Genomic DNA, 12,649 nt, shown 5'->3' on the forward strand with positions numbered 1-12,649 from the left:
TTTTTTTTAATGGATGCTCTAAAACTGAATGCTCTAAAACGCTGATTCATTTCCCTACCCACCGATGAGGCACAAGGTTAGTGTTCGTGATAATGTGAGACAACGTTGATGTGAATTTTGTCCCAATTCATTGTGATGTAAAGTTGCTACGGTGAAGTTTTAGCTAAATTTATTTTTTTTTGTCATCGCCGCTTACGTTGGTTTGAAGACTAAAATAAATGCTAAAAACCATCAGTGCAAAAGTACAAGCAACCGTTCACCTTGTTAGCTGTCTCAATGTTGGCATAGACGTATTTTATTGTTTCACTCACCCAAGTGACTGAGAGTTGACTTGACTGAAGCTCCACGCGGTGTAGGCTGAGGCTCGGCGCGCGTCAGACACTACACATCGGGAAAAACTCCTTTGCACAATATAATCTTATTCCAAGTGTTGCACTGAGGCAAATGGTCATTAATTTTAACAAAGTTAAGACACACTTTTGCTCGTCGCAGCCGCCGTTGGGCACAAGCACGTCATCGTGCCCGTTCTTCTTTGTTGGTTTATGCCGCTTCTTCGTTGCTTTCGCCACTCCTTCTTCGCAGCTGGAGGACTAGGCATCGAAACTGGGTACCGTAATTTTTTAATTTGAACGGTTCCGGGAGAACCGGAACGTGAGTCCCGGTTCCAATCGGTTCTCCATTCTCGATGCCCAACCCTTCTCCCGAGTTGATGTCAGCAGTGCCCTATCCCCACTGTACAGTGTGTTGATGGGGCACTGCTTCCCCCTCCTCAGATGTCAGATGGTGGACCACAATTTCCTCGAAGCCGTCTGGAAGTCGTTCTCCATGGCCTCACCGAACTCTTCCCCCACCTGAGTTTTTGCCTCAGCAACCAGCAAAGCTGCGTTCCGCTTGGCTATCCGGTACCCATCAGCTTCCCCCAGAGTCCCACAGGCCAAAAAGGCCGGATAGGACTCCTCCTTCAGCTTTACAGCATCCCTCACCAGTGATATCCAACAATGGGTTCGGAGATTGATTGTCTTTACGACAGGCACCAACCACATTACGGTCACAGCTCCAATCTGCAGCCTCAACAATGGAGGCGTGGAACATGGACCACTCGGACTCAATGTCCCCTGCCTCCCCCGAATAGCTAGATAACACTGTAATTGAAAGTTAAAGAGGGTGTCACCCACCTGAGTACATTGTGCCATTGACCTCCACAGAGACAGTGATGCTGGCATTGCCATTGGTGGAGATGCTCAGAGACATGTCCTGCTGCTTCTCATCTGGAAAAACACACCAAAAACTCACTTTTTCTGCCAGTTCTAAGGTTGACAGGGAACGGCGGTGCGGGATGCAGACCTCTGGGGGTGATGGCGGGGGCCCCGAGGCGCAGGTTCATGGGCATCTGCGAGGCCATGGCCAGCAGGTTGTGCTGAAAGGCTTGCTGCATGAGGCGCTGCTGCTCCTCGGCCAGACGCGCCATCTTCCTCTCGGGCCCCTCTCCCATGCTGCCCCCAGTGGTCTCCAGCTTCTCTCTGAGCTGCTCCAGCGTGGCAGCGCGCGCCAGTCCCGCCACCTGCTGCTGCCCCAGCGCCAGGGCCATGGAGGGCCTGGCCGCCATGATGGAAGGAGTCAGGTCATCTGGAAAAGGAGGTAAATTGAGTGCAAGACCACCTTCATATATCACTTTCACAATGCACGATGATTGCTCTTCTTAACGCTGGCAGCAGGTTCACATTCCTGTCATAATGAGAGTCCTCAACAAAAACCTTGTGATGTCAACAGGGGTCTTCAAAGTTAATGCGGCGTGGGAAGAGTGTTATTAATCAGTTGTTAGACTCAAGGTTCTCATGGTCCCACACCTGGACATGCATACCTCGCACACTACACAAAGGCAAAACACCTCAATTGCTCAAGTAACATGACAAACCCTTAAAGACCTACAAAATGTCAATATTTATTGTTGTTTTTAAATACAATCAATATGATTAAAAGTGCTGAAAACCTGTGAAAAGACTGAGAACAATATATTACTGAATTGTTGAGATATGGCTTAAAACTGTCACTTTCTCAATGTTCCTGATTTTGTGGGCGGGGCTAAGTATCCTCGTGACGTCACATGGATCAGACAACGATGCTGCAAGTGCCCTCATTGCTTGCAGTGGCCGTTCGGCAGAATTGCAACTTCCTTGTTCATAAACCCACGTCTACCAGTATAGCGGGCAATTGGCCATGAATCTATGCCCACAACTCGAAAAAAATACATCTTTGCTGGAGTGTAATGTGTTTTGTGTTATTTGGGCAACGTGTCTTGTGTCTGGCGTGTTGTGTAGCGAGGCAGGTGCGCCGGACGTCAGTGCACGTCTTTGATTGGGGGAGGCGGGATTTTCAGACGCTCTCAGCGACACGCCCACAGCATCTGGAAGCTGAAAGAATCTCTCAGTTCTTGACCATTTTGAAGCTTGATTTCACGTATTTTGCGATTTTTTTTATTTTATTCATTCATTGTCTGGCTTGTTACCAAGACTCTTTGCTGTTAGGTGTTAAATTTACAAGACATTGTTTTTGTCTGTTTCGGGGGTCTTTAAGATTGTCAATTCTTTGACAAAAAGTAGGGTTGGGGAACCATATACAGCTGGAATACGAACTGTTATAAAGCCCAATAACAACCCCACATACATATTATCATAATATATCATAATGAACATCTGAGAACTTCAAAAAAGTAAAATGGTCGCACCACTCAGGAAATCCTGAAAAAAAGTCTTCAAACTCCAACTGCAAGTCATTCTCAATTCAGTTCTGTTAATTGTGCCTTACAAAAAACTGGGGCGTGAGATATTTCCTTTAAAATCACCGTCTCTTCATCTTTGTCTCTGATTTATGTTTGAGACTTTGATCAAATTAAAATTTCTGTTTATTCTATTAACTACTGACAAAATAACTCCCATATTCCAAATCCAAATTTCAACATTTAAAATATTTATTTGCAGAAAATGAAAAATGGTCAAAACAGCATAAAGTCCAGTATTTTTTGCTGTCTTAATTCCCCCCCCCCCCCCCCCCCCCAGAGCTATATATATAAAATCACCAATAATGTGCACTTAACCACTTCAAGGTTGTCAATGTTTTACTTGATTTACTTTTGACTGGAGCCTGGATTGTTTCTCACTTCTCAGCAGCATTGAACACAACATTAAACAGTGAGTCATGAAAGGACTGGTTGCAGTTTCTTTAAATGGGCAAAAGAGGGACCCATTTCTCTACACAAATATCCAGTCAGCGCACATCCTCTCACTGGAACACTCTTTGAACCCAACTATAGCATAACAACCAAGTATGGCCATATACCCCTTTTAATTCAATGTTCATGTATTAGAAGCAGGTCTCTGTAGACCACAATAATACACAATGTTATATTAATACCAAAAGTGAGAATGTTATTGTTGTTATAGCAGATTTTGTATGTAGCTTAGTTGGTGCAGTTGTATCCAGAGAGTGTACAATTGCATTACCTTTCTTCAGGACGGACCCAGGCGAGCCCTGCAGGCCATTGAGGGCCGCAGAAGTGCCGGGCCCAATGGCGGAGAGGTGCATCTTGGGAGGGGAGAGGATGTGCGGATGGGCGGTGCTGGGCGACGGCGAGAAGCGGAAGAGACTGTTGCTGTAGCTGGGGCGGCGACCCTCGCGCCGGTTGCTGTCGATGGCGGCCTGAAGCTCGCCCGGGGAGCTCAGGCCCTTCCGCTCGCACTCGTACGGGTACAAATACTTCATGTACCTGGGAAACAAGACACAAATGGCACTTTAGTTCAAACAGAATCAAGGAGATAGGATAATAGTGTGTGTTTTCGCACTGCAGTATTATACTACGCAGTCTCCTCTTGGCTGCAGCGCTGCCCTCAGTTTCCTGTCCAATGAAATAAATCTCCTCACAATAGCCACAGGAGTAAATTTTGGAGAACCACATTCTCTGCCATTGTCACATTAAACAGGAGACTGAGGGCTGCTGCAGCCAATTGGAGACTGCGGAGAAATAATGCTTCCAGACATATGTTCATAGTTCTCTCAGTCTCCTCTCCAACAAAATGTGTCTCCTTACAACGGCCACAGAAGCAAATACAGCCTCGTCCTCCTCCATAGTTGTATCGGAGAGGAGACTGAGGGCCGTCGCAGCTAAGTGGAGCTGGCGGAGTAACGCTACTCCAGCATCCACAGCTTAGGCAAAGCAACAGCTATCGTGTTTAGTTTGCTCATTTGCAGCCATGTGTCATCAAATACACATGCTAACATAAAATGTTTTGTCTTAGCTGTGGATGCTGCAGTATTGTTACCTCGCAGCCTGCACTTGGCTACAATACAGCCATTGGTCTTCTTGTCAAGTTATATGATATAAGATTTAAAAATAATTTTAAAAAATCTTCACGTCTCCTTACAACGGCCACAGAAGTAAATACAGGGACAGTTTGTTCTCCTCTATTGTTGATTGGAGAGAAGACTGAGGGCAGCGCTGTAGCCATGCGGAGACTGTGGAGTGTCATACTGAACGGTGTGTCAAAGAGTAAAAACATGCTGCGTGTTGTGCTAACGTCGTAGAGTAGCTTTAGGCACAGTCACAGCTCCGATGTTTTCTGCGCCATTAGAACACAGGTGAAAATGAACATGCAGTATTATTATGATATATGCTGACTGCATCACGGCAGATCAATAAGCCGCTAAGAGCCCCTGTGTCCATTAGATAGAGCCTGCGGAGCACATAAAAAATACATGAGGCTTCATTAGGGCATCCTTATTAGTGGACAGCATGGTGTGGCGGTCCATTCCAGCTTTTCCATACATACGGTGGCAGCACCGTTCTAAATGTTCTCAACCTACAAGCTGTCACCCAAAGCAGCCGCCTTAGTCTCAGTGAACTCTGAACCGACCCGATGGCATCAATAAATCAATACTGATCGATCAACGTGATGTAATGGACACAGGGGATTGGATGTTTGAAGGGAAAGTGGCTCACGGGAGGAGACAAATGGCATGTGTATAAACACAGAGGCGAGGATTCACACAAACACATGCTCGTGGCTAAGCTGGGCAACATGGGGCATGTGGACCCGTGAGAGCATTTGATGCACTCAGCACCGCAATGGAACTGCTAGAAAGAAAGCCCAGATGTTGCATTATGAATAAAATTAAAACTGTAAAAATTAATGAATAGACACTCCCACCTTTTTTTCAATGATTGACTTTGATTAGAATGTGTCGGCACTATTTAGTGTCACCCATCTGTCTGAAAATTCCATAGCAGGAGTTCATCAAAGTACAAGCCCTGGAAATTTTGCCCAAAATGGCCAAATGCTCAATTTTGGGCATGTTTCTTTGAAACTTTTTTGGTGCTTCCTGTCATGACAGACACAATTTAAAGTCAATGGGTAAAACCGGTGTTGGGGGCTAGTTTTCCTTTTCTAACTTTGCAAAAAAAATTTAAACACCACACTCTTCCCAAATTACATTATTTAAGCAAAAAAGCTTGGCAATTGCAGATCAATCTCTGCGATATCCCCTCCGGATTGGGACTGGTTTGGGTGAAATCCCTAGTACAGTGTTCTCAAACCTATGGCCTGCCGGCCAAAAGCAGCCTGCTCGGGGGTACAATCCGCTTGCAAGATGAATTTAAAAGTGAAAAAATACCTAAGATGTTGTGGGGGTGGTGACTAACATTGAGAATTATTATGATCATGTAGAAAATGAAGTGGTAATAATTCCTAGGTCTTCATAAATTGATGTAAAGTGTAATACTATATATATATATTTTTTAGCTCCAAATACCTGTGACTCAAAATTGTGTACTTTAAAATACAATCACCGTGATCAGTTATTATGCACACGACAAACTGAAGCAAACTTTTCTCAAGAAATTTGTTTTTTCGGTAAAATGATTTTTAAAAAAGTCATTACGTCTAAAGACTTTCCTAATATACTTGTTTTGCATTAAAACTTTATTAAATATATATATATATATATATATATATATATAATATATTATACACACACACACACACACTACGTTTGGTGTGATTTTCGAGGTATGGCCCCCTTTGACATCAAATTTGGCTGTAAGTGGCCTCTGAATTATGAGTTTGACATCCCTGCCCTAGTAGGAGTTGTCACAAAGTCCTGAAATTTGCACAAAATGGCTGCTTCAAATCAAAATGTTCAATTTTCTACATGGGGACTTCACACTTTTTCGTGTATCCTGTCATGATAGACATGTTCATCCAATTTCATGTCAATCAATGAAACTGGTGTCAGGGACTCTTTTTTTTTTTTTAAACTTTCCACAAATCTTGTGAACTTAGACGCCATGCTCTGCTTAAATTACATGATGTAGGAAAAAGAAAAGTTTGGCAATTTAACGTCACCTATCTGTCTAGGATACCTGCCTCTGATTGGGGCTCATTTGTCCAAATTCCCTAGTAGAAGTTTGTCAAAGTATGAGCCCTGGAATTCCACCCAAAATGGCTGCTTCAAACCAAAATGGCTGACTTACTCTTCAATTTTGGGCATGACTCCTGAAGCCTTTTTTTCTGCTTCCTGTTTTGATAGACATGTCCACCCAATTTAATGTTGTTTGGTAAAAGTGGGATTGGGGCAAATTTTTTCCAACTATTCAACTATATTGTTGAAGTAAATCACTTCAAGACTGAATGTAGAATGCCATTTTGTGTCTTACTGTGTGCGCAGTGTGAAAGCGGCGCTGGTGATGGAGGTGGGCAAGTTGAGTCCCTTGGTGATCTCCCTCCAGATCTTCTTGTTGATGACCTCCACCAGGCCTCCCTTCTCCGTCACCAGCTTGTAGAGCATATACAGATCCAGCACTTGCTTGGCCATGATGGGAATACGGTTGACCGGCGTGCCTGGCGTAGGAGGGGAAAAACATACATGATTCTACGCTGTCTGGGTCGTATAAGCGGAAAAAGCATAAAATGGTTGCAGTGTCAATGATCTTCTTGTTTGCACCTGCTTTCGTGACAGAGTAGCCAGACAAGCTCTCCATTGTTGAGGCTTGTTGGCACTTAAAATGAGAGAACACCCCCCCCGCAGGAAATAGTAATGAAAACAAATTAAGCTGCATCTGTGATAGAAGGCTGGATTTTCAAGAATGTGTATTATTATTGCAAGTCATCAAACTTTACTTCTTTGTTCCAGCCACACGCAATAAGGAACATTTTAACTCACCCATCTGTCTCGTGTATATGGTTTAAATTTGAACACAATCTATGGGATTTGCATTTGAATGAACCCTAGAAATGGTTAAAATGACTCTAAAATAGCTGCTTCAAACCAAATTGACAGATTTCCTGTCTTTTCAGGGAATGGCTTCTTAATAATTTTTGGTGGGTCAACTCACAAAAGACAAGGCTACCAAATTTCATGTTGCTATGTTAAACTGGCCTCGTGGTCTGGATTTATTATTATTATTTTTTTGCTTCAACCTTGAGGAACAGTTTTACAATTTAGTGTCACACTGGTATGATGATTCAAATTTGGTAATAAACGGAGACAAAATTTCTAGAAGAAGTTTGTGTCTGAAGGACCCCGGGAAATGACCAATATGGGATTTGTATCCACTTTTGAAGAAGACTAAGGATATCCAATCTCATGTCCCCCCCCTCCCCCCATTACCATGATCCATATCCGTAAAAAAAGGTAATTGTGAGGTAATCGGCACTGTTTGGGACGAGGGTGGCAAAGAAGTCGCATGTGTCTGAAGGAGTCTGGGAAATGGCCAATATCAGATCCAACGTCATGTTTTTTTCTCATTAACATGATCAGTATCTGCGAAAAACAAAATGGTGATGTGGTAATCGGGACGAGGGTGGAAAGCATGTGTCCTGCACGCCTGTTTAATTTGGCTTGAGAACACATTAGCTGTGTTAAGGCAATATGGCTTGACCTGGAATAGGGGATTCGCAAACAACAAAGCTGAGCGGCTCGAGACTTTTGATACAGATGCATTAATCTTGTCAACAGCTTATCTGCACTGGAGCTTGTAGGGAGCGTGTGGTGAGGAGCAGGTGGGATTGGGAAGGGAGGTGAAGGGGGCTGTCGTCAATCGATGCATCATTTATTATTTTCAATTGGTAGACAAAAAAAAAAAGAAACAGTGACACATTTTATTTGATCTAACACAACAAAAAGTTTTCATGCTTCAATTTTTGGCCCAGATCAAAAGTATGAAATTGAAAAATGAAACGTTTGAAATGTTGAATTGGTTGTGTTTAAGTGTCCCAGAAATGTGGTAACGAGCATAATAAAACACACGTTAGCTTGTTATCCGCCACAATCAGTCAATCGAGAAGTACACAAAGTTTCTCGTATATCAATACCCAACAGTTGAAATAAGAATGAAAACCACGTTGAAAATAATGTTTTTCAAGTGATTTGCCTCAAGTCTTCTAGTCCAAATGAGGTGTTCTGTGTGGACATGAAATAGTTGAGACCAATGCAATCGGACAAATGTGGTGAAAGCAAATGTCATGTCTTCCTCCTTAAGAGTTACATGTTTCTTCTATTTTTTTTAAAATGACTTTTTAATTTATGACACTAAAAGGTGTCCCTAAAGGGCAAATTCAACTCCCACTCCAATGTAGACTTTTGTGTTGCACATCACACATGGAACCAGATCACACACATCCAGGCATGCAAGGAGCGATTCAGAGGGAAAGAGGTGCGCAGAGTGCTGCACCACTTGACCTGGGGCGGTGGGGACGATGTCTTGCTCAAGGGCACTTCAACAGTAGCCAACAAGCAGACTATCATCTTACCAACAGATAGTTGCCATCTTCACAGTTTTTTTCCTTAGTGGGACTGGAACCCATGTCCTCCCACGTCAAAGCCCAAAGTTCTCACAGACTGAACCACTGCTGGCCATTTTGGTCATGAGCCACATCGTCATTACAGTATGGTTTTCCTCAGAGGGCTGTTATGACTGAAAATCGTACAGTCACATCATATTATCACACACATTTTACAAAAAATTGCACCTGCAATTTACTGTTATATATACTGTTAACAACAACAATTTTATTTGAAATCAGAATTCATAGATAATTGTGGAACCCAAATATTTAAGTATACAACTATTGTTCAATATATGTTTAAAATGTATATGGTTGGGTAAAAAGTGTGTAATATCTGTTAAAGGTGAAGAAATAATATGCAATTTTGGTAAAGATCTTGTGTCAAAATTAAAGAACAAACCCATTTAGCAAGAAACATTATGTAGATGTACTTTATTTGTTTAAGTGGGCCACAAAGTGATGTGGTGGGCCGGATCTGGCCCCCAAGCCTTGAGTTTGACACTCTGGTGTGCTACACAATACATAACTGTCCATGTTATAATATGGCTGATGGATTGTAGTGATGGTCTACACTGATTGTTATGTTAAGCTACCTTTACTAATGTTTGTGACCAAATGTCCGGGTCATGTAAAGCCAACCAATTAAATATTAAAAGCAAGTTCAGTCCTGTGGCAGGTCTTTCCATTTTGTCTTTCTGTTCTGAGCCTAAAATAGAAATGTGAGAAACATGGCAACTAATTTTGTGTTACATTAAATAAAACAAATAGGGTAAAATAATATCACTTAATCATTTTTTGTTGTTTTAATTTTGATTGCTGATTGAAAATGGAATTTAAAAAGATTCACAATTTTTTGTCACAAATTCAACAGAATCAAAAAGTGCAACCCGCCTAAGTGGGGAGGGGAGGGCTGCGGGTGGAGTGCGGCGACCCGCTAATCCATGGACGGCAGTGGGTGGGACCTGCAGGATAGTCCGATATAATGAAGCTCATTTAGAGGATTGTGTCAGTAAATCCACACACCTGAGGCACACACACTGGGCCGCTCGTACGCAGACTTGGCCTGCCCGGTTAACTCCCTGTCAATCCTTCAGCCCCTTAACCTAGAATTGGACTCATTAATGACTTTGGCAAATAGCGGCGATCAGACCACCCAGATTAGAACGGATTCATTTTAGGAACATGCTTTTAAGCCATGTGCACTGGACGCTATGTGGGCAAATGGACTTGCCTCAGAGCAGAAGTCAGATTCAGACCTGTAAACTAATTCTGGACTCACAGGGGTTGCATGGTTTTTAAATGACATCTGTGTTTAAAACCTTCAATCAAGTGTGTCAAAATGGACATTTTGTATAAAACTGGCTGTGTTCGGAATCACTCCCTATCCGCTATATTGGTTAGTGCCCTGCAGACCCTTTCCAAAAAATTTCAATATCATGGAAAAAGTTGATTTATTTCCATAATTCCATTCAAAAAAATTAACTTTCATAGATTATAGATTCAGGGCCCACAATTAAACAATTTAAAGTATTTATTTGTTAATTTTTTTTTTACAGCTTCCAGCTCATAAAATCCACAAAATCAGGAATTCAAGAAATTAGAATACTGTGAAGAAATGAGTCCAAATTTTCCAGGCCATAAATGTTTTAAATGGAGTGTCACACACTAATCATCCACTAAACTCAAAGCACCTGCAAAGGTTTCCCCAGGTGTCATTAAATTGCTTGGTTGTTTGGTTTAATTGTCTCAGTTGGGTTCAATATGGGGAATACTGCAGACTTGACAACTGGCCAGAAGACCATCATTGATACTCTCCATAGGATGGTTAAGCCACAAAGGTTCATAGCTAAGGAGGCTGGCTGTTCACAGAGTGTTGTGTCCAAGCTTACCAATGGAAAGTCTAGTGGAAGGACAAAATGTGGCAGAAGAAGATGCACCAGCAAACGAGATTAGCAGATTATCAGAGTGGAATGAGGCGGGAGCTACAGTTTCAAAATCACCACATTCAGACGCATCCGGGAGATGGGCTACAACTGTCGGGTTCCTCGGGTCAAGTCACTTCTGAGCCTGAGCCAACGATTGAAGTGTCTCAACTGGGCCAAGGAGAAGAAGCACTGGACTGTTGGCCAGTGGTCCATGGTCCTCCTTTTTGATGAAAGTAACGTGTGCCTTTCATTCGGGAATTAGGGTCCGAGGGTTTGGGGGAAGACGGGTGAAGAACAGAACCCAAGGTGCTTGAGGGCCAGTGTGAAATATCCCCAGTCAGTCATGATTTGGGGTGCAATGTCCAAGCAGGTGTTGGTAAACTCTGCTTTCTTAAATCCAAGGTCACCGGAACGGTCTACCAGAATGTCTTAGAGGACTTAATGATTCCTTCTGCTGGGGCTCTCTATGGAGATGCAGATTTCCTCTTCCAGCAGGACCTGGCCCCTGCCCATACCACCAGAAGCACCAAAACCTGCTTTGATGCCCATGCCATCACAGTGCTTGACTGGCTGGCCAACTTGCCAGATCTAAACCCCATTTGAGAATCTATGGGGTATTATCAAGAGGAAAATGAGGGGCACCAGATCCAAAACAAAGCAGGAATGACAGCAAGCATTAAGGAAATCTTGGCTTCCATAACTCATAGGCAATGCCACAGGCTGATTGCCTCAATGCCACGGCACATCGAGGCAGTGATTAAAGCAAAGGGATTCCCAACCAAGTATTGAAGATAGACAATATCATTTTGAAAGTACCAAATTTTGATTGATTTAATGTGACCCACATTTCTTTCTTTTTTTTTCCCTTCAAAAACTGAGAAATAAATGGGGATTTCTTCACAGTAATCCAATTCAGAGCAGCCTCGCGCAAAAGGAGACTATAATGTAGTTTTGTGGCCAGATTACTTAACTTCGGTTAGCACCAAAAATGAAAAAGAAGGAATTGGACAGCTCTCTACTTCAAATCAAGGGTAAACATACAGTATATCACAGTAGTGTCCTGTATGGGGACGGCTGCGTATTGCTGGGCTTGGAAAAACACTGGCGCCGGTGTACAAACGAAGGGTGACATCACCACTCTCACCGGGTCGTCCGGACCGAGGAGCACCCTAAGGCAGCCAGCAGAGCACGACGAGCCGCTGTCTTCCTGGTTCTTTTTTTGTTGAGTGAGCTGGAGGCGTTTGCTTGTGCAGACATCCGAGGCAGTATAGGTCGGGACATAAAATGGGGCTAGATTCAAATCTTAATAATAATAATAAGGCATACCACATCGCTTTTGAAGGCACTCAAAAAGCTTTACAATTGCACACATTACTAGTGGTGGTAAGCTACTCGTGTAGCCACAGCTGCCTTGGGGCAGTGTGACGGAAGCGTGGTTGCCATTCTGCGCCTACGCCCACTCCAACCACCACTAAACATCCAACGACATTCATTCAAAGGCAGGTGACAGCCCAAATCTTGCTAGCATTTTGAAAACTTGCATACCCTGCCTTTAAGATTGTTACTTAAAATAGTAGCTATACAGTAAGCAAACTGTGACAGTTTGACCTGGATTATTTCAATTTCCATTATTTTCTGTGAGGCTCTAAAAATACAGTCAAATGGAAAGATTATTGACCTCCTCAAAACGGAATACTTTAGTACTGGCAATACAGTGTTGCGTATCAGGTGGGACAGAAGTCCGCCGTAGAGCTGTTGATGCTGCTTGACTTACCAAAGCTGCAGATAAATGTTGTGAGAGGGAAACATTGGTCTAATCTGCAAAGCCATTTAACGTGATGCATAACAACGGTGCGAGCTTCCTTTGCAAACAGACACCAACACTAA

At 43.0% G+C, this 12,649-nt stretch overlaps 1 protein-coding gene across 2 annotated transcripts in view; it reads right to left on the reverse strand.

Annotated features, from left to right (window-relative positions):
- Positions 1–12,649, reverse strand: part of LOC133474004 (AT-rich interactive domain-containing protein 3B-like) — a 173,859-nt gene that overhangs the window by 9,635 nt on the left and 151,575 nt on the right. For both annotated transcript variants that reach the window (XR_009787324.1, XM_061765398.1), the window contains exons 5-8: positions 6,707–6,890; positions 3,501–3,763; positions 1,345–1,626; positions 1,176–1,268 (exon numbers count right to left, since the gene is read on the reverse strand). Coding sequence is in view for 1 of the 2 variants with exons in the window: in XM_061765398.1 (XP_061621382.1) it covers positions 1,176–1,268; positions 1,345–1,626; positions 3,501–3,763; positions 6,707–6,890 (822 nt within the window). In the remaining variant the exon portion in view is untranslated. The remainder of the gene's footprint in view (positions 1–1,175; positions 1,269–1,344; positions 1,627–3,500; positions 3,764–6,706; positions 6,891–12,649) is intronic.

This window comes from Phyllopteryx taeniolatus, chromosome 2 (genome assembly GCF_024500385.1).
Source record: "Phyllopteryx taeniolatus isolate TA_2022b chromosome 2, UOR_Ptae_1.2, whole genome shotgun sequence".
Taxonomy (NCBI): Eukaryota; Metazoa; Chordata; class Actinopteri; order Syngnathiformes; family Syngnathidae; genus Phyllopteryx; species Phyllopteryx taeniolatus.